This window comes from Aythya ferina, assembly GCF_964211825.1.
Source record: "Aythya ferina genome assembly, chromosome: 10".
NCBI lineage: Eukaryota > Metazoa > Chordata > Aves > Anseriformes > Anatidae > Aythya > Aythya ferina.
In genome coordinates, this window is record NC_140306.1 from 20,552,847 (window position 1) to 20,579,283 (window position 26,437).

At 36.3% G+C, this 26,437-nt stretch overlaps 1 protein-coding gene and 1 long non-coding RNA gene across 7 annotated transcripts in view; one reads left to right on the forward strand and one right to left on the reverse strand.

The window, feature by feature from the left end:
- CACNA2D3 (calcium voltage-gated channel auxiliary subunit alpha2delta 3) overlaps window positions 1-26,437 on the forward strand; it is a 468,808-nt gene that overhangs the window by 119,483 nt on the left and 322,888 nt on the right. For all 6 annotated transcript variants that reach the window (XR_014696338.1, XR_014696339.1, XM_084530631.1 and 3 more), the window contains exon 4: window positions 16,769-16,828. Coding sequence is in view for 4 of the 6 variants with exons in the window: in XM_084530631.1 (XP_084386757.1) it covers window positions 16,769-16,828 (60 nt within the window). In the remaining 2 variants the exon portion in view is untranslated. The remainder of the gene's footprint in view (window positions 1-16,768; window positions 16,829-26,437) is intronic.
- On the reverse strand, window positions 1,124-3,673 carry LOC311441945. The gene is made up of 3 exons (XR_014696340.1): window positions 3,506-3,673; window positions 2,372-2,440; window positions 1,124-1,245 (listed from the first exon to the last, which is right to left on the reverse strand). It is a non-coding gene; the product is annotated as an uncharacterized lncRNA (long non-coding RNA).

Consider the following 26,437-nt stretch of genomic DNA (forward strand, 5'->3'; position numbering starts at 1 on the left):
GCTAGGAAATCCAGTTTGTCCTCTCCCTTTCTGATACTTATCCAGCCTTCTGCTGTTATGGTTACTTTGCTCCAATGGCAAAACAGTGATGTAAAGGTCTTTCTGTTGGAACTGTGGATGTAATTTTTTTTTTTATTTTTTTTTTTACCCCTTTGTCAGCTATAAAAATATAACCCAAATACTTGGATTAAAAGAAGAAATTGTTTCCAAGATCAAGCACTGAAAATATGGGAAATACCAGCTAGGGTTGGCAATATATTACTTGCATTATGATATCTATTAGTTCTTCGGACCTCATGAATAGAGCAGAACTACTCAAAGGTTAAATCAGTGCTACACAGAAAAGACAATCCTTATACATTAAAAAAATAAAAAATCCTTGTACATTAAAAAAAAAAAAAGTGTCTTCCTTCTTTAAAGAAATGAGATTTCTTTGTGCAATATTCAACATTCTGTGCTAGGAATATCATAGTGACCATCAGAAAAAAAAAAAAAAAAACCACAAAAAAAATCAAGTTCTGATTTCTCAGATTTACATGAAGATACCTTGCACTATATATATAGCAGTTCTGAAGGTACCTTTTTTTTGGTTGCCTTCAGTTGAACCCTGTATTATTATTATTATTTTTTTCTGGATATAAGTCACTAAAATAATACAATAAAATATTTATTAGAGCATTATTAATTTGCATAAGAAAACAGACTTTTTATTATAGACTATAGCCAAAAGGTGGCAGTCTTTGTCCCCCAAATTCTGTACTGTTTCATTTCTAGAAAATGTTATGTATGTCAACCATAATTTATTCCTACCCTGAATAATAAAAATTACTTGTTGAGTAGACAGAGGAAAAAATATATTTGAAAATTTAAGGATGACATAGCTATAGTTGTATTTTGACAGTGGAATGTTAAATTATTAGGCTTGAAAGAGAGCAGTGATGGGGAAAGAGCACTTCACAAGTAGACTGCTAATGAGCAAAACTACTTACATCTCAGATTCGGTGCTTTAAGAATTTTGGTTTTGGAGATGTTATTATGGTCTGGCATGTTAGATCAGTAGGTTGCTGCATTCATCAATCAATACAGTTAAATGCATAGAAATAATGCACCTAGTAGACAAACATTCATGGTGCAAGGTTTGATTTTCCTCTACGAGTGTTCAGGTAGATCCCAGGAAGCACAGCTTGCTTCCTTACAAATTAGTATAAAAATGTCTGATGATAAGAGATTGCCTTTGCTGAAGACCTGCAAAAAAAAAAAATTGTTAGACATTTTGTGTTTTAAATAATCAGTAGTTCTCTTGAGTGGTGTGTGTGTGTGTTTCCTCCGCTGATTTGGGAGGGTATCAAGTAGAAAAAAAATAATTTTAGAAAGATTCAACACTAGCAATCATATTTAACTACCTTTGTAACCATTGTATGTAGATAGATATACAGAAAGCTAAAATACTAAAACCATTGACTAGAAAGTAACTAGAATTTGATGTGAGACCATTGTTGTCTTTATGGTTACAAGTAAACCTTGCAGCATGCTTTTGAGAGCAGTCAAGTTAGTGCTATTATGATATATACAGCATTTGTGCAGCAATTGCAGCTGTGGGCAAATGTCTAATATCTCTACCGCTCACTGGCTCCTTGAGGCCCCAGTCAGCTCACCCACCCGCCTGCACCAAACCCTCCTCTTTTCACTCCACTTGAGCAGCTTTGCTGTAAGTTTGGATGGGTGGGCTTTGAATGCAAAAAGCTGTGTCTCTAACTGATCAAGGAAGAACAAAACTTGGAAAAACCCTCCCTGTTCAGATGGCATCATCTTGGCACCTCTTCACTGAGAGTCAAATGCTGTAAAGGTGCCAGTCTGCTCTCAGGGCAGGCAGGCTGTATGGCTGTGTGAATATTTATTTATTTATTTATTTATCTATTTTTATGGGGAGGGTGAGCTCTGTTACACCTAAACTAAAGCAAGGATTTCTTCCCGTTAGGTCAGGAAATATCAGAGTAGTCTAGGAAGCTTAGGAGAGTTAGTAGCATGCCAACATTTATTAATGACCTTATGTTACTGAGTTATAAGTGAAGAGAAGTAAAAAACTTAGTGACAAATTTACCAGTGTAACACTTCCAGTTCAGGAGTGTGGTAGGCAAACTGCTCATAAGCAAGTTGAAGATTATACAGAACCAGAGAGAAGAGTGGGAACTACTAGTAGACTGAGCTTTTCTCTTATAAATCTCTTATAAATCTGTCCATTTTATATATGCATCCTGTATACATGCATGGTATACGTGGTTTCTATATATTATATATATGCATATAGAAATCATATGTACATGTATCATATCAAATAATATGCAGATAGTGCCTTGAAAATGGTACTTACCTTTATTAAAAATTCTTGTTACTCTTGTTACTCTTCCAGAAACTTCCATCTTGTTCCAGACACAAGATGCTTATCATATAGAAAAAAAGAATTTAGGAAAACAATATTTATTTATTCATATTTAGGAAAAAATATGAATTTGGAATTAAGAATTTTGGAATATTTGGAGTTTATAAATTGATAAACTTTTGTACACTTACTGATTTGTGTCATGAAAAATCTATCCCTCAAAGACATGAAATTATGCTGTAGATTGTTGTAAACATGAAGTTTATACACACACTATATGATTTTATAATATGAAGTTTATACACACACTATATTGCATCTGGTAATAGTGTAGATGTAGAGAAAGAACTCCAGGGCTAAGTCTGTTGTGTGATGGTCAGACTTCAGTTGTTTTTTCGTGTCATCAAGTAATTGAATTCCATTACATTCTTTATTTATTTCTATCTCTAAGTTTAGAAAAATTCCAGACGTGTACTCTTTGTTTAACAGCACTGTGAGAAAGGAGATTGAAACAAAATCACAGAATCACACAGAATTTCTAGGTTGGAAGAGACCTCAAGATCACCGAGTCCAACCTCTCACCTAACACTAACAAGTCCTCCACTAAACCATATCACTAAGCTAAAAATCTTGTTTTAGTCTTTTTTGTAAATAGGAAATGATTTTACAGGAATACTGAATAATTATAAAGTTGAAAAATCTGCAAGTCTGGGGGAAAATTTGAAAAAATATGAAGTTTTGTCTAATAGAAACTAGGATATGAATTGCTGTATGGTGGAACTAAGCCAGAGGAAAATTTAGAGGGTTCTTAAAATCTTATTTCTCATTATTTTTATCAGTGTTGATGATAAACACCAAGAATGGCACTTGCCATAGACAACTCTACATTTCAGGTCTTTGTGGTAGCTGTGGTATAATTCAGATTTGCTACACGTTTGACAAACTGTAATGACACAGTGCACAGTCTTGTCATTTCACCTAAGTAATGGTAACGGTTCTTTGCTTATTGGTAGCTAGCTGTGCATAGTCAGATGCAAAGATTTTGGGACACTAAGAGGGATCATGCAAAAAGACATAATTTACCATACTGTGAGAAGTAAGGTCATTAAGTTGAACAAACTGTACCTTCATGCTCCCTGGAGTAGCTGAGAGAGATCGTGAACCTCCATGTGTGCTAATGAAGACTTGTTTTGGAGAAGAACATGAAGCATGACCTTTAAATTGAATTTGTCTAAAATGTGGGTCAGCTTTAAGTGGGGAGAAACCTTTCTCTCATATCTGCAAAGCTGCTTTCCTTTTCTAAAGGGTAAGATGAAGCTGAACTTTTATGAATTGTTTGATTGTTTGCAGTGGTAAGAAAGTGTAAGCGTTCAGATAGAAGTTATTTGATCGTACTTGAGCAGTCTGGCTCATATCTGAGCAGTCAGATAAAGACATTGCCAGCGTGCAATTTGCAAACAGATTTTTGACGAGAGCTCACATTTCCAAGGTCTTTAAATGAATTTCTTGCATACAAGGATAAGGGACAATATAAACTATTGCTCTCTTGCATATGTTGTTTTGAATGTGAAAAGGAAATTTCTCTTTTAGAGAAATTATTTTATTGACAGTAGGTATTGGAACATATCAGGTTCATCTATTAAAATCAATATGAATTGTGATCTCAGCTACTCAAAAAGCTTCTGCTGGGCGAGTAATTTTACTGCAATGCTGTATCTTACTCATTTTTTACTTAGAGCACTGATGTGTGTAATGAAACTCAGGTACTGCTTGTAGAGTACTTTGAACATGAAGAACTATCATATTATACTGAATCTTTCTCCCAAGGCTTCTCAATCAATTCTTGTTTCAGATCTTCTACCAATAGTTACAGTAAACAATAGATAAATTTTCTGATGTAAGAAGTCATTACTCTGTCTTTTTTTTTTTTTTAATTTTAATTACTAGTTATTATTGCTTGTGTAACTGAGGTCTTATAGCTCATTTGGATTGTCATGTATCAGAAACAGTAAAAAAAAAACAGTTGTTGAGAGCTCGTTCTGGAACATTTTAGTGTTACATAGAAGTGTTTTTTATCATTTAATTCAATGTTGTTGTTTTTTTCCTACAGTCTATGATGAAAGCCTAATTACTTAGTCATATTTGACTCATCCTTGTATCCTGATGCACAAAAAAACAATTACGTTTTCTGTTGTAAAAAATGTCAAAAGTGTTACGTACTTATGGCAGATATTGTAAATCAATTTATTATTCTTTTTATTACTATTGAATGGGTTGTAACTGTTAAAAGGGCATGAAAGAGTAAATTTAAAAGTCCAGTATAAAACAGAAGTCTTCAAGAGAGATTGCCCAACAGATGTAATAACAGATGTCATTTATCATAAAACTCTTTCACTGGCATCAGTGGGGTCACATGGAGGTGACACCTAAGACTGGCCCTGCATGTTTACCTCAGGCAGTCTCATGCCATCACCATACAAACACTGAGCCAGAGGAAATGTTGCCCATTCTCATATCTGGCTGTGGCCAAATTATTGCCAATGTACATTACAGATTTATTGCAGTGCACAAAATCAAGGTGTCCGCAGAGGCTTCAGCCTGCGAAGTGTAGACAGGTTCACAGAATAAGGGTTTAACACATGGGAAATATACCTGTGTATTGGAAGCAGAGAGCTAATTGGCAATTTCCCTTTTTTGTGTGCCTTATTTTTGTTATTGTTTGTCACGTGTAGGTTAGATTGGAAAGACAGAAGATCAGGAGCATCAGCACTTACTGGCCTTTAGGGCTTCATTGTTTGTTGGGGAAAAGGTCTTTCTCAGGATCACAGTTGTGTGGGAGTTAAAAATGCTTGTAATGATAATGATTTTGATGTTTTTGTCCTTGTATTGGGTTTGAAGGCTGGAGCAGAGTTGCTGGTTGTAGATACCTATGTGGTGGAAAGCCTGTGGTGGTGGCATGTGAGGGAGTCATTCAGCTGATGGGGGAACCCTTGCCTGCAGTGTTGGGGTGGTGCTGTGCTACTGTCCTATAATCCAAATTAAGTGGAAAGCTATTATTACAATTTACTCACTGCATCTGCAAATGTAAGGTGATTTTTTTGTTTGCTTTGTTTTTTGTTTGGTTACAGTCTTGTCACAATCTGCATGTTAATTAGCTATGTGAAGACTAATATTGCTCCCCAAATGCATTTATAAATACTTGGAACATCAGGAGGAAAAGTATTAAGAAAAATGGAAATATGAGATTAATTCCGTGGGTCACAGCAAAATCTTGACATGTGTCAGACAATGGAAATGAAGTGCTGTTGCATGTTTTACTTCATTTTGCAAATAAAACTATATGATAATTAAATGCTAAACAGTTGATAAAAACTAATTAGGAAGTGAAAGTATAGCAATCTTTTAGTTACTAGGAGAGTAAGAGTTACAAGACTTTTCTTAATAAAAAACAAAGAACCCCCTGGAATTGAACTAATTCCCTTAACAAAGTAAAGCAGATAAGATTTTGACTTTGCAATACAGCATTTCCTTTGGGTTTGGGAATTTGCAAATGTTCATTTAATTACAAGGACAGTTTAATACTGTTCTCAAGAAAGTAAAACGAAACTATTGCAAAAAGAACTACTTAAAAAGAAAAAAAGGTATGCCTAGGAAGCAGTTGTTGTGTGTGCATGCATATACATATAGGCTTTTAAATCTGTATATAAGTATCATTTTAGAAAAAGGATTCCCCCTATATTTTTCTGTGACTTCAGCATTAATTCATAGCATATGAGAAAGTCTTTCTAGGTACATGGTACCAACTGCTAGTTACCAAGCGTGGGCAGAAGATCACAGGATTAATCAGCTCAATAAATTTGTGACCAGAGTCACAAATGCAGCCTTTTTTTTTTTTTCTTACTAAAGCTGCCAGAGTATACAAAATTATGAAAAGACTACATTATCTCTTAGTCTGAAAGTTGCTTTTGTAATTAATGCTAGCATATTCAGTGCCAGTCAAGTATTCAGAGTGAAGAAGTATGGTCTTTGCTCTGTGAAGAAATAACTTGCTTTCAGGGGATAAAAAAAAAAAAAAAAAAAAAAAAAAAAAAAAAAAAAAAAGCTTGGAATTTTATCTTTGCACTTCAGCTGTTTCCAGGAAAGAAATTAGGCAGAATACATTGGTTTACTCTTTCTAAAATAATTCTGATGTTCTTTTCATTAAGATTTTATAACACTTCTATGCTTGAGAACCAAACCTTGAAATTGGCAGGGATGTGGCCTTGACACAAGGCTTTCTATGAAAATCTGTTCCAGCTGGATCAACTTATCATTTGGAAAATCTGCACATAGAGACATATGGTCATTAGAAACCTATCAGAACATAGCTATCTGTAAGTAAAGTTTCTGAAAATTCTTTGCACTGTGATTTTCAGTACATAGTTGAACAAGAACATAGTTGATCAGACCTTTAGTTTATTTTAGCTCAAGCCACTAGAAGGCAGTGGAAACAAGGTCCTTACCCCCTGATGCATGTCAGTATGTCTGTGTGCCTCCTAAACACAGAAAAGAGATTAAGGAGACTTAAGGGGGGAGATCTCTTCTCTTGTCTATGTTCAGGTGAGGACACTGGAAAATGGGAGGGTTGGCAGCAAGAGGAGTCTGATGGGTTTAGGAGAGGCTGAAGAAGTTAGTGGAACAAGGAGAAGAGAGTGGAGGTTAATGAAGTGGTATAAGGAGACAAAGGAAACTAGATTGAAATGTGCTGGGGTTTAAAAATATGCATGGTACAAGATGTTCTAGGTGGGGCAATGCAATTGTACCAGAGAACAGGGAAAAATGGAGATGTAAATTGGCAGAGTTAGGACTGAGTTATTGTTAAGGGCCTGGAAATGACTGGTCATGAAGAAGAGCATGTTTGGTAGTGTGGAAGCCAAGGCTGGTATGAAGGAGGAGGAGGAAGAATTGGTAAATGCTAGAGAAGAGGTTGAGAATAGTAGGAAAAAAATCAGTTTTTGGGGAACATAATGTGAGCATACTGAACTTAGGATGTGGGAAGAGGGAAAGGAAAGAAATAGGAGTAGGTCTGGGTCGTGGCCAGATATGAAAGGAACAGGATTAAACTGTGGGTATATTTCAGTGGGCAATTGAATCTGTGCCTGCATAACCTGAGGTGAATGATTGCAAAGGCCATTGCTGGTGCATATAGAAACAGATGGCTACTGCCATCACTCTGTGAGGTCTGCAAAGGTCATAGGCAGTATGTATCAGTGTTTTAACCAAGCAAAATCATATGGACAAGACAATGCACTATCACATCAATAACGACAGCATAGTGTTACTGGGCATTGAACTAAGGCACCTCCATTCTGGCACTTCCTGGCTTTTGTGAGTTTGGCTTTGTCATCCGCACTAGTGCTTGAAGCTTCTAGCATAACGTACTTGTTCTAAAACTATAGAAATATAACAATACTAATACTTGTTTTAATTCTCAGGATAGTTGGTAGGAGAGGTGGAACACTTGATACGATATCCTCACTGTATCCCAGTTTCAAACTTACCTTGCCTGCTGTGCTTACTTCAGGAACTACTGCTTTCTTTACATCTTCCCAGTAACACTAAACTTAATATCTAGCTTAGAGCATTCTCATTGTACTTCACTTTTTTTTTTTTTTTTTTTTTAACAAAACAAAGCAAAACAAAAAACCTGTTCAAATTCGATTTCTCATTTTAAATTCTTTTTTTAAAAAATATTTAATTTAATCTGTCAGCAACAGAAATCCTGACCCTCTGGAAAGTCAATAACAGTCAAATTGACTTGAGAGAGTGTGAGTAATACTCTGTGAACAGCTGGGTTTGAAAGTGAAGATAAGTCTCAGTGTGTTGTGACTGAGTGTTGGGTGAGGCAATGGAAATAAGTTCCTGCAAACTCTGAAATTGTCCTTTGTTTTGAGTAATAAATCTTGCAGTTTTGTTGTTGTTGTGTCAGTGTCTGATTGGCAACTGAAAGACAGTATATCATAACTGATTTTGTTGAAGTTGACCACAGATTGCAAGTTGAATTGGAATTAACCTGGGGGTTTGAGCTTCAGTGCAGAAGTGAGGAGAGAAGCCAAAGGAGGGAACAGAGCAGCCAGTTGGATTTGCGTGACACTTCTGCACGTGCATAGCATAGAAACACCTCAGCATGGTTCCTAGTCCCCAGACAGCTGTCACGACAAGGTGTTACCCCAAGGCTCCTTCCCCTGTTCAGTAGGCATGGGAATATTTCCGTGTTTCTTTAGCCCATTTATGTTGCACATACGATGTAGGATTCATCTCCCTTAACATCAGCTGTATACAGCTACACATCTATTAAAGAAAAGAGTGAAGGAAAAGCTCCAAAGTTCTCCCTTCCCAGTATCTTACTAACTATTTTAGAATGGGATGAGCTGCTCTTCAGAGTTTTCTGTCTCTACATATGGAGGACATTTAGTTAACTTGTGTAGAGAGGTGATTAACTTTGAAATAGCTGAAGTTAGGCAAGATGAATCCTACCAATAGAGAATTTTGCATTCAGTGAACTCACATGGCAACAGTTATCCCAAATCTTCTTTCAACAATATCTGCAAAGCATCCAGCAATGGTGTTGAGAGCTGTCAGAGCAAAGGGCAAAGTGTTTTTGCTCAGACATTGTGTAAGTTTACACAGTACTCAAATGCAGCAAGATATCCTGGCACTAGGAGGAGCACGATGAAGTCAGCTGGAAAGAGTGACCTGTGGAGGGTTACATGTGAGAATTAGATGTTTTAATTTCATGATATCAGTGTAGGGGACAGGACTAAGAATCGTGGTGATACTTACAGGCTTCTAATGACACTGTACTTAGGGAGGGAGAGAGAGATGTGTGCACAGATGCTTATTTATATATGTGCATTTGTGTACACACACAGACCAGCTTTCCTTGATTTCGGAAGGTGTTTCACAAAGAAAAAAATATAAATTTTTTAAATTATGGGGAAGGGAGCAATGTATCAGTTGTGAATTATCAGTTGTGAAAACAAAAAATTACAATGGAGCTTTCATATTGCAAGTGGAGTTAGTTAAAAAGCTATGTAAAGGTATTTCTGAAAGCGTTATCTAACCTTGGATAAATACACGATTGGTGTGAAATGGTGAAGAATCTTTCCCTTGGCCATGAGGTGCAGGAGAGGTGGCTGAAGGAGCTGGGCACTGCAGTACTCAGTGCAGGCACATCAAATTTTAAATAGCTTTGGAACCACCTCAGGTTGCACCTGGAGTGGAACTGATTCCTTGGTGGCCGGGACTTACGAAATTAAAAGAACAGAAGAAAAACATATTTAGCACGATTCCTTTCTGCTTTGTGTTAGGCATAATGTGATAGCAACAAAATAATTTTTTTTTTTTTTGATTTATTGGCTTTGTGCACCTTTGAGCCCAGTAGAATGCAGTAGAATGTTACCTCTTCATCTGTGGCCTTCCTTCCATGGTAATCTCCAGATGCTGTAACTAAATAGGGTGTTGTAGTGTTAACCTAGTTAGTTAGAAATGCATCTAATTACACCAGAATTGTCCTAACCACCGTCATGCTACATGTGAGGTTCATGTACTTTATCATAACTAATCCATTTACAGTTTCATTTGTCTGTTCAGCTCTTTGCCAACCAAGATCTTTGTTGATTCAAAAAAACAACTAACTCTCTAACAATGATCAACCCAAAAATCTGCAAGTCTTGAATAAATAAAAGAGAATAATTGAAGCTATTTACAATAATTGCATATTTTAAGCTTTTAATTTATTTTTTCTTTATTTATAATTTACGCTTTGGTTGTGTTGATGCATCACTGTGACTGAGCATTGCCCAGTAAGTTGGAGGGGAATTTGATACTAGTCCTAGAGCAGTCTGGTTTTGATATGACATTAATTGCAAGATTAATATTTGTCTTAAGCCACGAGAAGTAGGATCTCTTCTTATATCAAGATAACAGGCTTAATAATTTTCAATGTGTCTGAAGCACAGCAACAGCAATTTTAATGATAGAATTTTCTTCAAAGTACTTGTAATTGAGGAGAATAGAATAAGAAATAAAATCTGCTGCTGTGTTTTCTGAAAAGAAACCATTTTTCCCCTTCAAGATCCTGCCCTGATCTTGAGGGGTGTGTGGGGGGAAACAGCCAAATTTTAAGGATGTTCTTGGCCTGTCTAAAAATTCATGTGTTTCTGATGGTAGCAAATATTCCTCTAAAGTCAGCGTTGGCCTCTGATATCTACACTGCTTTTCTGGTTATGGCAAGCACATGCAAAGCTATTTGCAATGAAATAGTGAGACCGAGGCCTGTTTCCACATCATTGCATTCATCACCATGTTACATGATATTGTTTTCAAGCACAGAAAATAATAGGGAACTGATGGACACCATAAAATATTCTCTGTTGGTTTCTTTACCTTCTCTGCTAAATGAACTACAAAAGAAGCAAACCCCGAACTCTGGTTTCTGACTGCAGCAGAATTACCACCCATGCCAGAATATTACCTAAACACACTTCAAGCTAATAAATATTTTATTTTATTTTATTTTATTTTATTTTATTTTATTTTATTTTATTTTATTTTATTTTATTTTATTTTATTTTATTTTATTTTATTTTATTTTATTTTTTATTCTTTCAGTTTCCCCCCGAAACAGCCCAAACTTTTCAGAAGTTTTCAAAGCATCTGTAGCCTCACAGGTTGCCTGAAAAGGAAATCCCTTTTTCACTCCTGAAATGAACCCCAATATTGGGAAGTCACAGGAAGATACGTGGATAATGTTTTTAAAGTTTGGTAATCTGTTACTGAGTGCTCCCACATGCACAACCTTGGCTTCTAACAAAGGAGCCAGTGAAGAAAATTACTCTGACTGAAAAGCAAGTTTTGGTTTCTCTCCCAAGACTCTACTCACCTGCTGAACTGTGCTGTAAATAGTTATCTGGCTGCACTTTAGGAAGTATTCTTGGCATGTTCACAGCTCAATTATTATAAACTTTGATCTGAATAAACTTTGATCTTAAATTTGATGGTCAAATCAATAACAAGGTTATTAAAATTACACCAAGTATTTCATCTGAAAAAGTGTAACTCTTGGTAGTTGTCAGTATTTTCCACTACAGAACATTTTCTGGTTTTGTTCTTTCAGTAATGTAATAATAAATAATTGCTGCAAATTGTTAAAGAAAGAACATCTTTCAAAGGACTAGTTTTCCTTCATTTTCCTACCTGCTGTCTTTATTTACAAATTTTGTTTGAATTTGATTGAGAAGCCCTTGTTACAATTTCATACAAAGAACACTGGGAGGCAGGTTTTTAAGCTTACTTAAGTTCCCCTTTTTTTTTTTTTTTTTTTTTTCTGTATGCAGTTGTTTTTCATTATTAACTTTGCGTTGTATTCCTAGGATGCTCCTGGGATTAGACTTTGTGCCATTTTTTAATAAAGCTTTTAATTGTTTTTCATCTACAAACCACATCTCAAACCAACTGTGAAGAAGTATACAAGATTTGGGTGGGTGGTGAATCTCCAACAGATCTAATGCCATGGGGAAAAGATGAAAGATTATAGTTTGGGTTGAGGCTTTTTTTTTTTTTTTTTTTCCCTGTTAGTTGTAATTGAATTTATTGAGATGCTAGAATAGAAGAGCTTCCTATGGGTTTGTCTACAAATTTTTTTTTTTTTTTTTGATGGTTATGTCCATCAGAGCAGGGCCAGAATCAGTGGCCCTTGACTGAACCTTGCCGGAAGTATCCTGGATGAAATTGTTATAGACCCAAAATGATGATTGTGCAATGCGTAGCGCAGAGCAGATGTAACAACTCAAACTGGCAAGATTCACATAAAGTACTGAAAGAAATGTTGAGGCATAGTCTAGAGAGTTTGGCAATAATGTGCAAGTAGAAGGACAGCTGACATGGTGGCATTTTAACACGCAGAACTGAAGCTGTGCTTCTTAGCTGCTTTGTTAGCAGTGAGGCTGGGATGGAACAAAGGAGCATCTACCATGGAGAGAGCAGAGCTTTCATTTTCTGTTACTTCGTAGTGTTGTGTTTAGGTACATTCCAGTATAGCAGTTTTGGCTGTTTTGAAAAGAAATTTCATCACATTAGTGTTATGGAATATAAACTATTTATGTTATTGACAAATAATTATAACTAGAACCAGCTTGGTACCGATAAGCATCTTGCTAAGGCAGAGCAGTCTTCTGTTCTTTTCTGAAATTTGTAACTGTTTGGTTTTGAGAAGAGAGCAATTTCTAGTAGCATTTCTGGTTTTATGTGTGGCAATTGGTTTACCTTCAAAAAAAGAGAACAGAAACTATCAAATATAAATGTGTTTCTTCAAGATTTGATAACTGAAGAGAGAGAAGAATATAACATCAGGCAGCATTTATGGATATGGTTTAGTGACATTCTGTGGTTCAGGAACTCACAAACTGTTTCAGGCTCTGTTTTGCTTGTTAATTTATTTATTCTAACTGGAAATGTGATTCTAATGAAGGACAGTTAAAGAAAAATGAGCTGAAAGCCTTACAAGAAACATGGAAACAGTAGATATCTTCTCAGAAGCTAAAATTGATACCCTGTGCTTTATTTTCTTCTTGTTTTTCCTAAAAATTATTTTCCTCTGCATTTATTTTCACCTAACGTGAATGAGAGTTTATCTGGGAATATCAGTTTACTGAACTTAAAATATTTGTCAAAAAATTATCCTAATCTTAAGTGGCTTGGTGGATTTTTTTTTATGTTATTGAGAAGAAAAAAATATTTATTCTCTCAGCCTTCTCTACATTAACTGTGATACTACAAAAACATCCAACATTGGCTTTTGATTTTGGTGACTGTTTTGGTATTTCTTTTGAGGGTGTGAGATTTGTACCCTTCCCTGGTTCATGCCCTGTTTGTATCCATGCTTCATTTTGGTATGCTAACTAAGTCAGTTAATCTTTCTCAAATTTATGCATATTTAAAAAATTACAAGGATTGGTTCCTTAACAAGGGGAGCTTCAGTTGAACTGCCATAGAATGTGGAAATTGTTCTTTATCCAAAGATTGTATGCTGCCCTGGACTTCTGTGTGCATGCATGTTGCGAACATGTAGAGCTAAATGCTCCTAAAAAAAAGTCTTAAAAGGTTTAACTCCAAAAATAGCTCATTGAGCATTGGTAATTCATTCCATGTAAAATATATAGATAACTCACAACTCCCTTCAGGATAACCACAGCTTGGTGAACATTTATTTGTTACAGCAATGATTTTAGAGTATGTTTACTCTAATGAAAATATATTGGCATTTGTATTAAGAGTGTCATTATAAAGTATTAAATTAGGATCACTAATCATGCAAAGTGTTGAGCAATCATTGCTAGATAACTGCTCAGTCATTAAAATATTTTAAAGGGTTATTGTTTCGTTGGCCTCAAAAAAAAACAAAAAACAACCAAAAAAAAACATTGCAGTATGACATATTTTTCATGTTTCTGTCTCCAAGCTTTAACAAATTTCTTCCATCATGCTTCATCCCTTTGGGAACTTCTGCATGAAAAGAAAAAAAAAAGGCAAAATAGCCCCCTCCTCCTCCAAAAAAAAATTCATTCTGATATCATCTGTGTATATGCACTAATGTGTAATTTTGTGGACTTCAGCTTGTTAGTAGTTTACCTGTTCTGTAGCTGTCCTAGATTTCTCACAGTCTCCTTTCTGATGGTGCTGAGATAGTTAAAGCAAACCCTGTGACTAGGGACTATTACACAGAAAATGTAGTACCTGCTTGTGTTATCTACATTCAGTGTACCTAAATTTAATTTTTCCTATTAGATTTTTAAGGATGAAGCATTTGTGTCTGCTTCTCCCAGGAAATATTTCTGTAGATCGCTTTTATGTTGTTCTGTTTCCTATAGAGAATATTGCATTGAAAGAGTGTTGAGATGTACATATAACTTCTTTTTTTTTTTTTTGAAAGAACAAATACAACTGACATTTTAATGAAAAATCAATATAGTATCAGTTCGTACTTTTCATTTCAGTGCTGCCCTCCTTACCAGATGTTTCTACTATTGCCCATCTTATGTTTCTCTAGCTATTTCTAACATGTAGGGATAAATCTTGGTTTAAATTTACCTCACTAAGGCAAAAATGTAATTGAAACACATAGGGATCAATGCAAACTTTATAAGAAACTATGAATTATTTTTCTAGCCCACTAGGTATTGATATCTCATGAAATACTATCATATTTTTTCTTCTGTTGACTAAGTGTTTCAGCACAGTAAGAAAAAACTTTTTTCCATGTATTCTTTTCTGTATTAAGATTTTTTTTTTTTGGCTCTTCTTTTTCCTCACTTTATTTATTTATTTATGTTTACGTTTCACTTGGAAATACTCATCAGTCATGATCTTTTGTATTACGTGTGCAGAGTAGTAATATGAGTATGGTTTTGATATAAAGGGGTACACATCTCCAGAAATGCATTGAATTAGAGTAGTTATATTACATTAAGTGCCTTCTTCATAATTAAGGAATGATGTTTACATTTGTAAAACAGCATCAACAGGTCACTAACACACTGAAGATGGGCTTCAGAAATTATTCAATTGTTTAATCCTCATGGTTCCCAGGCTTTCCTACCAAAATAGTTTGGACTTTTTTTGATTCTAAATGAAAAAAAAAAAAAAAAAAGATTGCAAGTTGCATTTTTGCTACTATCCATACAGTACAGGAGCAGTTGAAACAATTCCATAGATTTTCACACTTTATTTAAAATATTTTCTCATGGCTTGCCTTCACGCAACCTGTCATGATGCTTTGCTTACTTTTAGCTGCCTGCAGGAAGGTGAGCTAGTATGCCTTTCAGTTCAGTTCTGGTTTGGCTTCCCTGGTATGGGAGTAAGGAATGAAGGAAAAGGTGGGACAGCCTTCCTGCTGGGAGCTGCTGAGCAGTGTGCTGCAGGAGCCCAGCAGAGGATGGAGGGTTTGCAAGCTGTATGATGAGACAGATGTGGGAGGAAAGGCTGTGGTGTGCTGCGGCTCTGCACACCCTGGAGAACACAAATGGAACCAATGAGGCTCTGCTTTAAACTCAGTTTTTTGTTGAACCATTTGTTCTGAATTGGCAACCAGAAATATTTTTCATAGTTTTCATTATAGTAAATTTTATAGCAATTGATAGGAATTCTGATTCCCTTTTGATTTATATCCGAAGACTTGATAAAGGTGTTGTCTTGAAACAGGAAGCAGAAGTGTGCACAGCTGTCCATTAAGTGTCATGAATGAGAGCCTTGAGTTCACTTGCTTTGCAATTAAAAAAAATAATAAATGAATATACATACCAGTATCCGATATACCAAAAAACAAAAACAAAAACAAACAAAAAAAAGAATAAGGATGGATCAAAATATTCTGTGACAGTTTATGCTCTGATTGATTTTGTGTTGTACATACATGAATGTCCAGTTAGTTTAAATAAAACACAGGAAGAGTTGCGTTTAGAGTTGAAATACTCAGAGCTGTAACAAACCCTATGTAAAACATCCTGGAAAGGATGTAATCTCTTTTCAGAAGAGAATGTCTGCGGCAAACCCCCATGTGAATTAGTTTTCAAGTAGCTGTGTCCTAGTATAAACCTCATTTTGTCCTTCAGATAATAGTAGTAAGGAATACAACAGAGAATTCTTAGCATAAGGAGGAAAAAGTACTACTGAATTACTGTCATTTGGTAAATATTACTTCCGTAATAGAAGACAGTTCTTGTTGTGTTTATACACCATGTTGAAGTAGTATGCACAACACTTTAAATCTGCTAGGTAAATGAACCTCACATCTGTTTTTCTAATCTTTTATATTTGATTTATTATTAAGAAATTCCATTTTATTTAAGTTGCTTTCAATCAAGAGCATTATTAGGAAATACTTCTCATTTTAATTTTAAGAAAGATTTGCAAAGGGAATCTATATGCAAAATGAAGTCCAGAGTGTTAAAGCCTCTTGATGTGATTTTGTGTTTTTTAAAAATCAGTGTCTGAGTGAGAGCTGCAGGATGCTGAGCACTTGTGATGGGGAAAAAATGAGCAAATGATCTGTATTTTTATCTTTATTAATTAGTAGTTGATCTCTTCTGAAAATTTTGTGCCACCAAGCATGGATGCTGAGGATTTAAAAACTCTGATCCTTTTTTTTTAAAACTGTGTTTAGGTTATTTCTATTTATTTATTTTTCTGAATTAATGAAATATTATAGCAGATATCATGTGGAGATGATGAATTACACGGTTCTCAAACAATTATTTTCTTTTTGTAATACTGGAAGAAACTCCTGGATTTAACATACTATCTATTACTTCAAAAAATAAACTTTTTTTTTTTTTTTTTTTTTTTTCCCAGCGTCTTGTTGAAGCTGCAGAAGATGCTTACCTGAAACATGAGTTTGATGCTGATTTGCAGGTAACTACTAATAATAGATTTTTTCAATATTTGTCATAAGAGTATGGATTTATACAATAGCTTAAGTGAAGAACTGCTGTGAGTAATAGAAGGATGCTGATTACAGAAGATGGAATTAATGAAGGCTGGCTCAGTATTTTGACAGGTTACACATTCAGGATGTGTGTGTTGAGAGACCTGGCAGGTGGATTTTACTCTTTTAGAGATTTCATTTAAATTCTTTGCGTGTCTGCCTAGGTCAAGATATTTAAACTCAGTAATTAGCAGCATGTTTCATTGTTACAGTGCACTGGCAAGGAATTGTTCAGTAGAAGAGTTGAATTTGCAGATGGGTAGAAGAGTTGAATTTGCACGGGGATGGATTAGCATGACCTTGATTTGAGCAAATGGTTTGCCTTCGGATCTGTGTCTAAAGCAGACACTGTTCTCTTTTTTCTTTTCTCTTTTACCTAGAAGCCCTTAGAGCCAGACTATTAGTTGAAAATTAGTTAAAAATGTTTAAAAAGAAAATCTTTGCTTAAATAAAGGGTGTAGTTAAAAAACAGATTAATTTAAAAGAAGCAAGTGATCTAATCCCCATCTAATAATGGGAAATTTGACAGAAAGTGTTACTCAATAGTTAAATGTGTAACATCTTACCTTTGAATTCCTGTATCCTTGGTTACCTGAACACCATGTTAGGAGGAGTTTTATTTACTTTGACTTCAGCTATCTAGAATTAATTTTAAATCTTTCTGTGAATATTAGCCATGTGTCCATTTAAATTCTAAGCTTAAGCATTAAGGGAAACAGAGACATTTCCAGCAGGCTTTCCCATACATTCAGCTAAGGAATACGTAGAACTGTAAGTTTTGTTTTCAGAAGTTACCTTGGTTACTTCCAGTAATCACAAAACATTTTCCATTTTCTTGTAATGAAAAGTCAATACAAGTAACCAATTTCTGTTCAGGAAAAAAAGAAAAAGAAAAGGAAAAAGAAAAAGAAAAAGAGAAGGAAAAGGAAAAGGAAAAGGAAAAGGAAAAAAAAAAAGAAAAAAGAGTGAACTTTTAAGAGATAAGGATAAAAAAAATTCAATTTAGCAGGTTGTGATGCTGAGCTCTGTCACTACAAGTTATAGTAAAGATAAAATGAGAGCATTGGAAGTGATTATTCATATTATTGTTGTGCTCAATGAATGCTGATTTCTGTATTCAAATGCTTTAGAGCTCTGCTACGTTCAAGCCTTTTAGAGGTGTGCTGTATTTTATTTTCTGAACTGTACCTTGAAGAAATAGGAGCTATTGTCTGGAAAAAAATCAGAAACACACTTTATAGATTTATTTATTTATTTATTTTATTTTTTTATTTTGAGATCTGTAGTAAGTGCTTCTTCTCTGCAGGGTAGTTCTCACTTTGATAAAGTCCTTCATTTGCTGAGGCTTTGAAGGTATTAACACTTTCAGGAAGCCAAGTTAAAAGCCATTTTGTGTCAGCAGCATTAACAGGACAATCAAATCTTTGTGTAGAGCTCTGTTGTTTATTACTGTCATGGTCCATTAAAGCTAATCAATTGTTAATCTTGGTTTCACTGACCCCTTTGCAACCCTTTCTGGGTGATTGTTGTTCTTTATCAAAAATCTCATAATACCATCTGTTCAATATAAAATAATGGCCAGAATGATTTGATAGTGTACGTTGAAGTGGAGAGGGACAGAAGGCTTATATAAAATATAGTATATATAATTTTGCTATCGAAGAGGATTTTTTTGGTGTTTGTATTGCCTTGGCCAATGTGTAGAAGACAGGATTAAATATTTAGAATTAGTGTTATGTGATATAGTACCAGTCTGTGATCTGTGTGGACAGATATTCTGGAAATTCAGAAGACACCAAAAGAAAGTGTAGTTGTACCTTTTATTGGTCCAGCATCACCTCCTATGTCTTGAGAACAGAATAGATAAAATTGTGTCAGTACACAAAAATGATAAAAGTGAGAAATAAATTATATTAATATTTTTATTGACTGCAAAAAATACCAACTTAAAGAAAATAACTGGAAAAAATATTTTTTAGACTGCTCATGTTCTCTTCAGCAATGCTGAAACTATATTATTTGCCTAGGCTAGACCTGGTCCCTTGTAGTTATTTTTCTCAGTAAGATTACTAGTTTTGTCTTTAGTTATTCTATAGGTATTCTAATCAATATACCGAAATACTGTATAATGATCTAAGCTATTTGGCTATTATATAGATTCCCTGGGCTGAATCTATTGGCACCACCAAACCCAGCCCTGTAGTTATAAATAAAACTCCCAGAGAATTGAAAGAAATAAATCAAAGTAGGTGATAGGATGTTTAACTCATCAGTGTTATATATTGAATGTTTGAGTAATGACCAAACTATGAACTGGTGAGAGCCGATGTCAAAGCATTAACCTGCAGTATCTGGGGTTGGGAAAATTGTTTCCTCTGCTAGGGATGAAAACTAAGAGCTGCAGCTATAGCAAGTTACGAGGAAATGACCTTTTAAGAGTTACTTATTTGAACCTTTAACCCTGTTCAGGGTTTTTTTTACTGGTTTTTATGGTTTCAAATTATTCAGGGTTACTAAAGACTCTTCAAATAGATGTTAAGTGGAATAAATATGTTGAATAATGTATTTGCGGATATAAGATCTATTACTATCTGTATTGGTATGCCAAGTTGTCTTGTTACAATATTTCCACAGATTTAAATGATCTCTCTTGCTTCATACAGGACACTGTGTCTGTGCTTGCCTTTGTGGAAAGTGGCGTAAAGTATGGTCCATTTGTCCTGAATCTTGCACCTTTAACGTGATGAGAAAAGACGTATAGGGGCTAACTGCCAAGCACAGACCCAGAGAGAGTGCTGGAGGGTCAGAAAGAAGACCCTAGCAATTACAGGCCTGTCAGTCTCACGTCAGTGCCTGGTAAAATCATGGAGAAGATGGTTCTCGAACTTATTGAGGCGCACCTGGGGGACAAAGCAGTCATTGGTCCCAGCCAGCATGGGTTTGTGAAGGGTAGGTCCTGCCTAACTAACCTGATTTCCTTTTATGATAAGATCACCCGTATGGTGGACCAAGGGAAACCAGCTGATGTGATTTTTTTGGACTTCAGCAAGGCTTTTGACACGGTTTCCCATAGGATCCTACTGGACAAAATGTCCACCATACAGCTAAATAAAAACATCATACGATGGGTGAGCAATTGGCTAACGGGCAGGGCCCAAAGGGTTATGGTAAATGGGGCTGCGTCAGGCTGGCGGGCGGTCACCAGTGGGGTCCCTCAAGGCTCCATTTTAGGGCCGGTACTTTTCAATATTTTTATAAACGATCTGGATGTAGGAATAGAAGGTATTTTGAGCAAGTTTGCTGATGACACCAAACTTGGAGGAGTTGTGGACTCGAATGAGGGTGGAAAGGCCTTGCAGAGGGATCTGGATAGGTTGGAGAGCTGGGCGATCACCAACCGCATGAAGTTCAATAAGAGCAAGTGCCGGGTCCTGCACCTGGGACGGGGAAACCCTGGCTGCACGTACAGACTGGGCGATGAGACACTGGAGAGCAGCCTAGAAGAGAGGGATCTGGGGGTCGTGGTAGACAGCAAGATGAATATGAGCCAGCAGTGTGCCCTGGCAGCCAGGAGGGCCAACCGTGTCCTGGGGTGCATCAAGCACAGCATCGCTAGTAGGTCAAAGGAGGTGATTGTCCCACTCTACTCTGCGCTGTGCGGCCTCACCTCGAGTACTGTGTGCAGTTCTGGGCACCACAGTATAAAAAGGACATGAAACTGTTGGAGAGTGTCCAGAGGAGGGCCACGAAGATGGTGAAAGGCCTGGAGGGGAAGACGTACGAAGAACGGCTGAGGTCACTGGGCCTGTTCAGCCTGGAGAAGAGGAGGCTGAGGGGAGACCTCATCACAGTCTACAACATCCTCGTAAGGGGGTGTTGAGAGGCAGGAGACCTTTTCTCCATTAACACCAGTGACAGCACCGGCGAGAACGGGGTTAAGCTGAGGCAGGGGAAATTTAGGCTTGACATCAGGAGGGGGTTCTTCACAGAGAGGGTGGTTGCACACTGGAACAGGCTCCCCAGGGAAGTGGTCACTGCACCGAGCCTGTCTGAATTTAAGAAGAGATTGGACTGTGCACTTAGTCACATGGTCTGAACTTTTGGGTAGACCTGTGCGGTGTCAAGAGTTGGACTTGATGATCCTTAAGGGTCCCTTCCAACTCAGGATATTCTATGATTCTATGAAGTTTGGAATTGATTCTATAGCACGCTTTAGTTTTGTTGACACATTGTATGTCTGAAAAATATTTTTGGTGGGGGGAAAAAGAGAATATTATCCTTTTCTTGAGGGGGGATGATCTGTTAGAAAGAATTTTCAGTTTATTATTATTAACTGAAATTTGACTTCTTGATCATTTACTTGCCTTGTGTTTGGGTAAACACTGCTGAAGATGTAAACTGCCTTGTCATAATTCAGTGGAACACCATGGTGAAGCTGGTGTTCAGACCTAAGGAAGAGTCTTTGAAGGGGAATACTCTTCCCCAGAACTGTCATGTACACAGGAACTTGTATATGCAGCTGATACAACTGCACACATTTACAGGCTTTGTCCTCCTACCACATTTTCTCAAACATAAAAATATAAAAATATATAAAAATAAAATGTTTGGTTATGACTTTTGGTTCACTTGCTGGATGGTTTCAGTATACACGCTTGATATTCATCTTAGCATTTTAGAGAAGTCTGAATGTTTATTGTCTCAGTAACTTTGAATGAGGCACAGAACTAGATTTACACTCTAGTGGTATTAATACTTTTCTGCCTGTTAGAACTATGCCCACAAGCCTGAATCAGCACTTGAAGTGTTCTGAGCATCCACAATCGAAAGGGAAGCCTGATGGATTCATGCACTTAAAACCAATGACTTAAGTGACTTTTTTAAAATTGTGTTTAAAATAGCAGTGGAACATCTGATGTTTGATGTGTTTCACGGATTATATGTCTAAGCTGCTTACTTTCTAAATCTGAAATCAATCTATCTAATCTCCAAACCTGGAAACCTAATGTGAGATCTGACAGCCTAACTTTTTCTAGTGCTTCCTTTTTAATGCTTTGCAGACTACATTGCTCTCAGCTATATTGTTATGGGGCGTGGATAGCGTAACTTTAGCTAATAAGAAGGTGTGAAGAAGGTATCCTTAACTATCAATGGTTAACTTTTCATGGTCCTGAGGAACTCTTGCAGGGGTAGCTTTAATGCCTGGAAACATTACAGTTGGTTCAGCTGTAAAATCTGCCTCTGGAACTCTTCAGACCCAAGGTGCATCACACAGGACCTACTCTCCAGGGGTTCATCTTTGTGTTCCTCTAACACTTGTGATTATGTGACTTGTTCTTCTGTAAGGTTATACACGTCTAGCCAAAGGCATAATTTGGTTACAGCTATGATGCAGGGATGCTGCCAAGACCTGCAGAAGTTTTGTTGTTACTGTGTTTCATGAATAGTTCAAAGTTTTCTGTACTCATCAAAAGGCAAGGGAGATCAAGGAAAGACAGTAAATGCAGAGTTCAGAATGTGATTAAAAACCAGCAAAACCCTGAACTCTTAAGAGAGAAAAAAAGAGAAAAACTGCTGCAGTTTGAGGGCTTAAAATACAGGAAAAGTGGAATAAAAGTATGAGCATCTAGTGTCAGTGAACTAAAAGGCATAAGAGGATGCTGTTAAATGATAAAAATAATATATAATAATATTATAATATATATTATAATAATATATAATAATATTAATATATAATATAATATAATAATATAATAATATAATAATATAATATATAATAATATATAATAATAATATTATAATATATATTATTAATATATATAATAATATATATATATATATATATTTTTTTTTTCCAGAAAATGCTTCTATACTTCTTTCTGAAAGGAAAACAGCAATAACAAAAATTTTTTTGCTCTTAGTAGTTTCTTAGTTCAGTTTTACTCATGTTGATTTCTGTGAGCTGAAAGTGACTTCTCAACTGCTCTAATAGTGGAAGTGCCACAAACTGTCTTGCAGATCCGCAGCTGTAAGGACAAGCTGTTGCAGTGGAGAGCACTTCATCTTGTCTCCTCTTTGCTCTTTACTTCTTAAAGTTGGGAAGGGAAAAGAAGAAAAGCTAAATGCCTATGGAGCTATGAAGATATTGGTGAATTTTGGATGTTACTGGTTAAAGATAGTGATATGGTTTAGTGGAGGACTTGTTAGTGTTAGGTCAGAGGTTGGACTCGGTGATCTTGGAGGTCTCTTCCAACCTAGATGATTCTGTGATTCTGTGAAAGATTCTCTAGAATTGATGCACACAAAGTAGTAACCTCCTGAGGAAAGTTACACCAGTTCAATCTCACTCATTAAATACAAATGTAGTACTTTTGCCTGTTGATGTCTGCTTTACATTATTACAGAAAGCTGAACCATACAATTCCCAAAGAATAGTATGACTGAGCAGTTCCTTTAGTCTCCCCGACATTGTTCCTTTTGTATTTATTTGTCCCTTTACTATGTTTGCTTTCTACCAGAAATGAGAAGGAAATAGCTTTCTCATCCCCAGAGCATTTTCAAAATTTCAACTTCTCCACTTAAACACTGAGCTGTCACAAAGCTTTTTCTGAGCAACAGAAACCTTTGTTTCAGAACAGCTTGTAGGTAGGGCACTCGGTGAGGATACGGGGCCTGTTCAAGCTGCTTCTTTAGTGAACATTAAATTATATGTATGATGTGAAACAATTGCAACAGAAGATTGTGAGACACTCTGCTAAGAAAAAAAAATGATGGATAGGGCTGTTGCTTTGGCTCTGAGTCTCTCTTCTGCTTGGTTCAGGATGTGGATCTGTGCTGCAGCATAAGTCTTTTCCCCTCTGGTGCAATTCTGCAAAAGAGAAATTTATTTTCCAAAACCAGGAAGAATCACACATCAGAACTAACAGCAATAACAAGATTGAACAGAAAGTATTACACACATATAATACATATATACAGATCTTCCTTTCCCATGCTCAAATTGTTAAGTGTTTCCAGGTTGCTTTTTTATGCTTTTTGTAAGCATCTATAAGAGTTAGAGATATGTTTAAGAGAAATAAAAGCTGAAATTCTTGCATGTTCGCATAAAGTCACAGGTTGAGGTTAGAAGCAAAACAGAAGTTTTCATTATATAGTGATAATAATAATAATAATAATAATAGTGATAAACTCAGTGTTCGCAGCACTGAATGCTCTTTGATGTTTTTTTGCAAGGCAATTCTCTTATTCCAATAGAGCAATAAGTCAGTATTGTACATGTGATAGGATAACGAGGTACCAGAAACAGTCAGTCAAATTAAACAGATATGTTCACTTTCAAGGAGTGTGAAAATAAAAATAAATAAATAAATAAATAATAAAAAAGACAGGAAATGAACTTTTAGCAGAAAATCAAAGACAATACTTTATGCTGCAGTTTTAACATGGTGATATCAGCCTTAAAATCGTGTTGAATTTTGTCATATCAAGCTGGGAGAAAGCACATGAGATCTTTGCTTGTGGCCTCAAAAAGTTTCCTCTTTCAACACACCCAACATTCCTTCCCCAAATACTCAAACCAGAACAGCTTCTGCCAGTGTGATTGCCTTTCCATAGGGTGAAAATAGCATGGGATCTCTGCAGGCCACAGCTTGCAGCTGAGAAGGCAGCAACTGTCCCTGCATTTCAAGGCAGGCTGCCATTTGGGAAGCGGAGCATCCGCCCGGCTCCAGCTCTGTGGATCTGGGTGGCCCACGGTAGAAGGAGCAGAAAGCTGAAGGGAAACAAGAGGAAAGTGTGGCTTGGGAGAGGAAGACTGGGGAGGGTGCAGAAGAAAGCATCAGTGGGGTATAAGAGGTAGGTGTCACAAGACTGTAAAGTGCCAGAAAGAGAGATGGAAAAGGAGAAACAAGTAAGTAACGTATAAGGGCAAAACTGTGAAGTGTTAATTGCTTTGTGGTTTAAGAGTACTGACAGTAATCTTTTTGTAAGCCTCTCAAAAGCCATTACCTTAGCTTACAGTAAGGCTAAAATGGAGAAACCGTTTTCAGCTTTTTTTTTTTTAAACAAAACTTTTTTTCACCCTCTTCGGTGTCAGGCTATGCAATTATGTAAACAGTAATAAGCTGTCTGACATAAGCTTTGTTATAAAACAAAAGAAACCCTCAGAGTGAGTGGGTAAGGTCCAAATATGCATAAAAAATGGGTTTCAGAGAACTTTGGCAGAATGAGTATGCATAGGAAGTAAGGGAGGAACGCTGCATAGCAATAAGGGAAAATATCCCAATGTTCTTGAAAAACATATGCTCCTTGAGATTTCCATAAACCTCTGAGAAACTTGTTATCGTTGTCGGAGCAGACAGAGATTGTATGTTTAAAAACAGCTCTCTAGTTTATGGGACTATCAATGTAATAATTGATAATAATAATAATTATCAATTATTACATTGATAGTCCCATAAGTTAGTTACATAAGTCCCATAAGATAGTCCCATAAAATAGTTACATTGATTACATATTATCCAATTATTACAAATCAGGAAAGCAAATAAAGAGCCAGAGGAAAGCAGAAATGACCATGTGAGATGAAATTAGGCTCACCAATACTTAGCATCTGTCGTAGTGGTGATAGCAAGCAGAAATTTGGAATCAGATGTTTTCAGTGAGCAGTTGTTTGAATTAGTTGTCAAGACTTGCACCCTAGAAACTGGATTGAATTAGTGAGCATCTTTCCCTTAGGAAAAAAGAGAGATCGTCACCTGAAAAAGCTTTATAACTAGCTTTTAACTTTTTGCTGCAGAAAGCGCCAGCTGCTCCTCAGTATGATCTGCGAGTCCTGTATTCCTGGGCTGGCCGGCAGACCTGCCCTCAGTGCTGGGCATCTACCCGAGGGCAGCCTGGGATGCTGCTGGGCTCCTGCTGCTCCTTGGGTGGTGGTTCTGGGGATTTTGATCCTGTCAAGGTTCAGAAATGCTTCTCTGGCTTGGCTTTCCTTTATCTGTGGCTATTCATTTTGTATCAAGCAATACAAGGAGGAGTTGATGTACAGAGTGTGGTGGGTTTTTTCTTCCTTTTTTTTTTTTTTTTTTTAAATTTGTTGAGACTTCCATATAGAAGATGCACAGCACAATCTATCATCAACAAAGCCGTGTATGTGATATGTGCTTTGGCAGAACTGCATCCTTTCTGTGCTGTCTGGAAAGCATATTTTAAAAAATATATTTGAAACATGCTTAATTCTGTACGTCTTGTATTATTTTGCATGTACACTTTGATTCTGATATGTTGAAAGGGTGAGATGCTAAGATGCTTAGAGGAGCAGGCAGTGCTAGAGTTAATGTTTTTATTTATAAGGCTCATTGGTCAGTGATACTGAGCTCTCCTCCAGGAAAAAAAGATCTTCAATTCACTCTTGCAAAATTCAATGCCCTATTGTTCTCACTTTTCTGAAGTCACTGTTTATAACATTGCTCTCTTTTCCCCTCTGAGGAATAATATAATTTATTGGAGCAGTTCATTCATAGACTATGTGATATCTA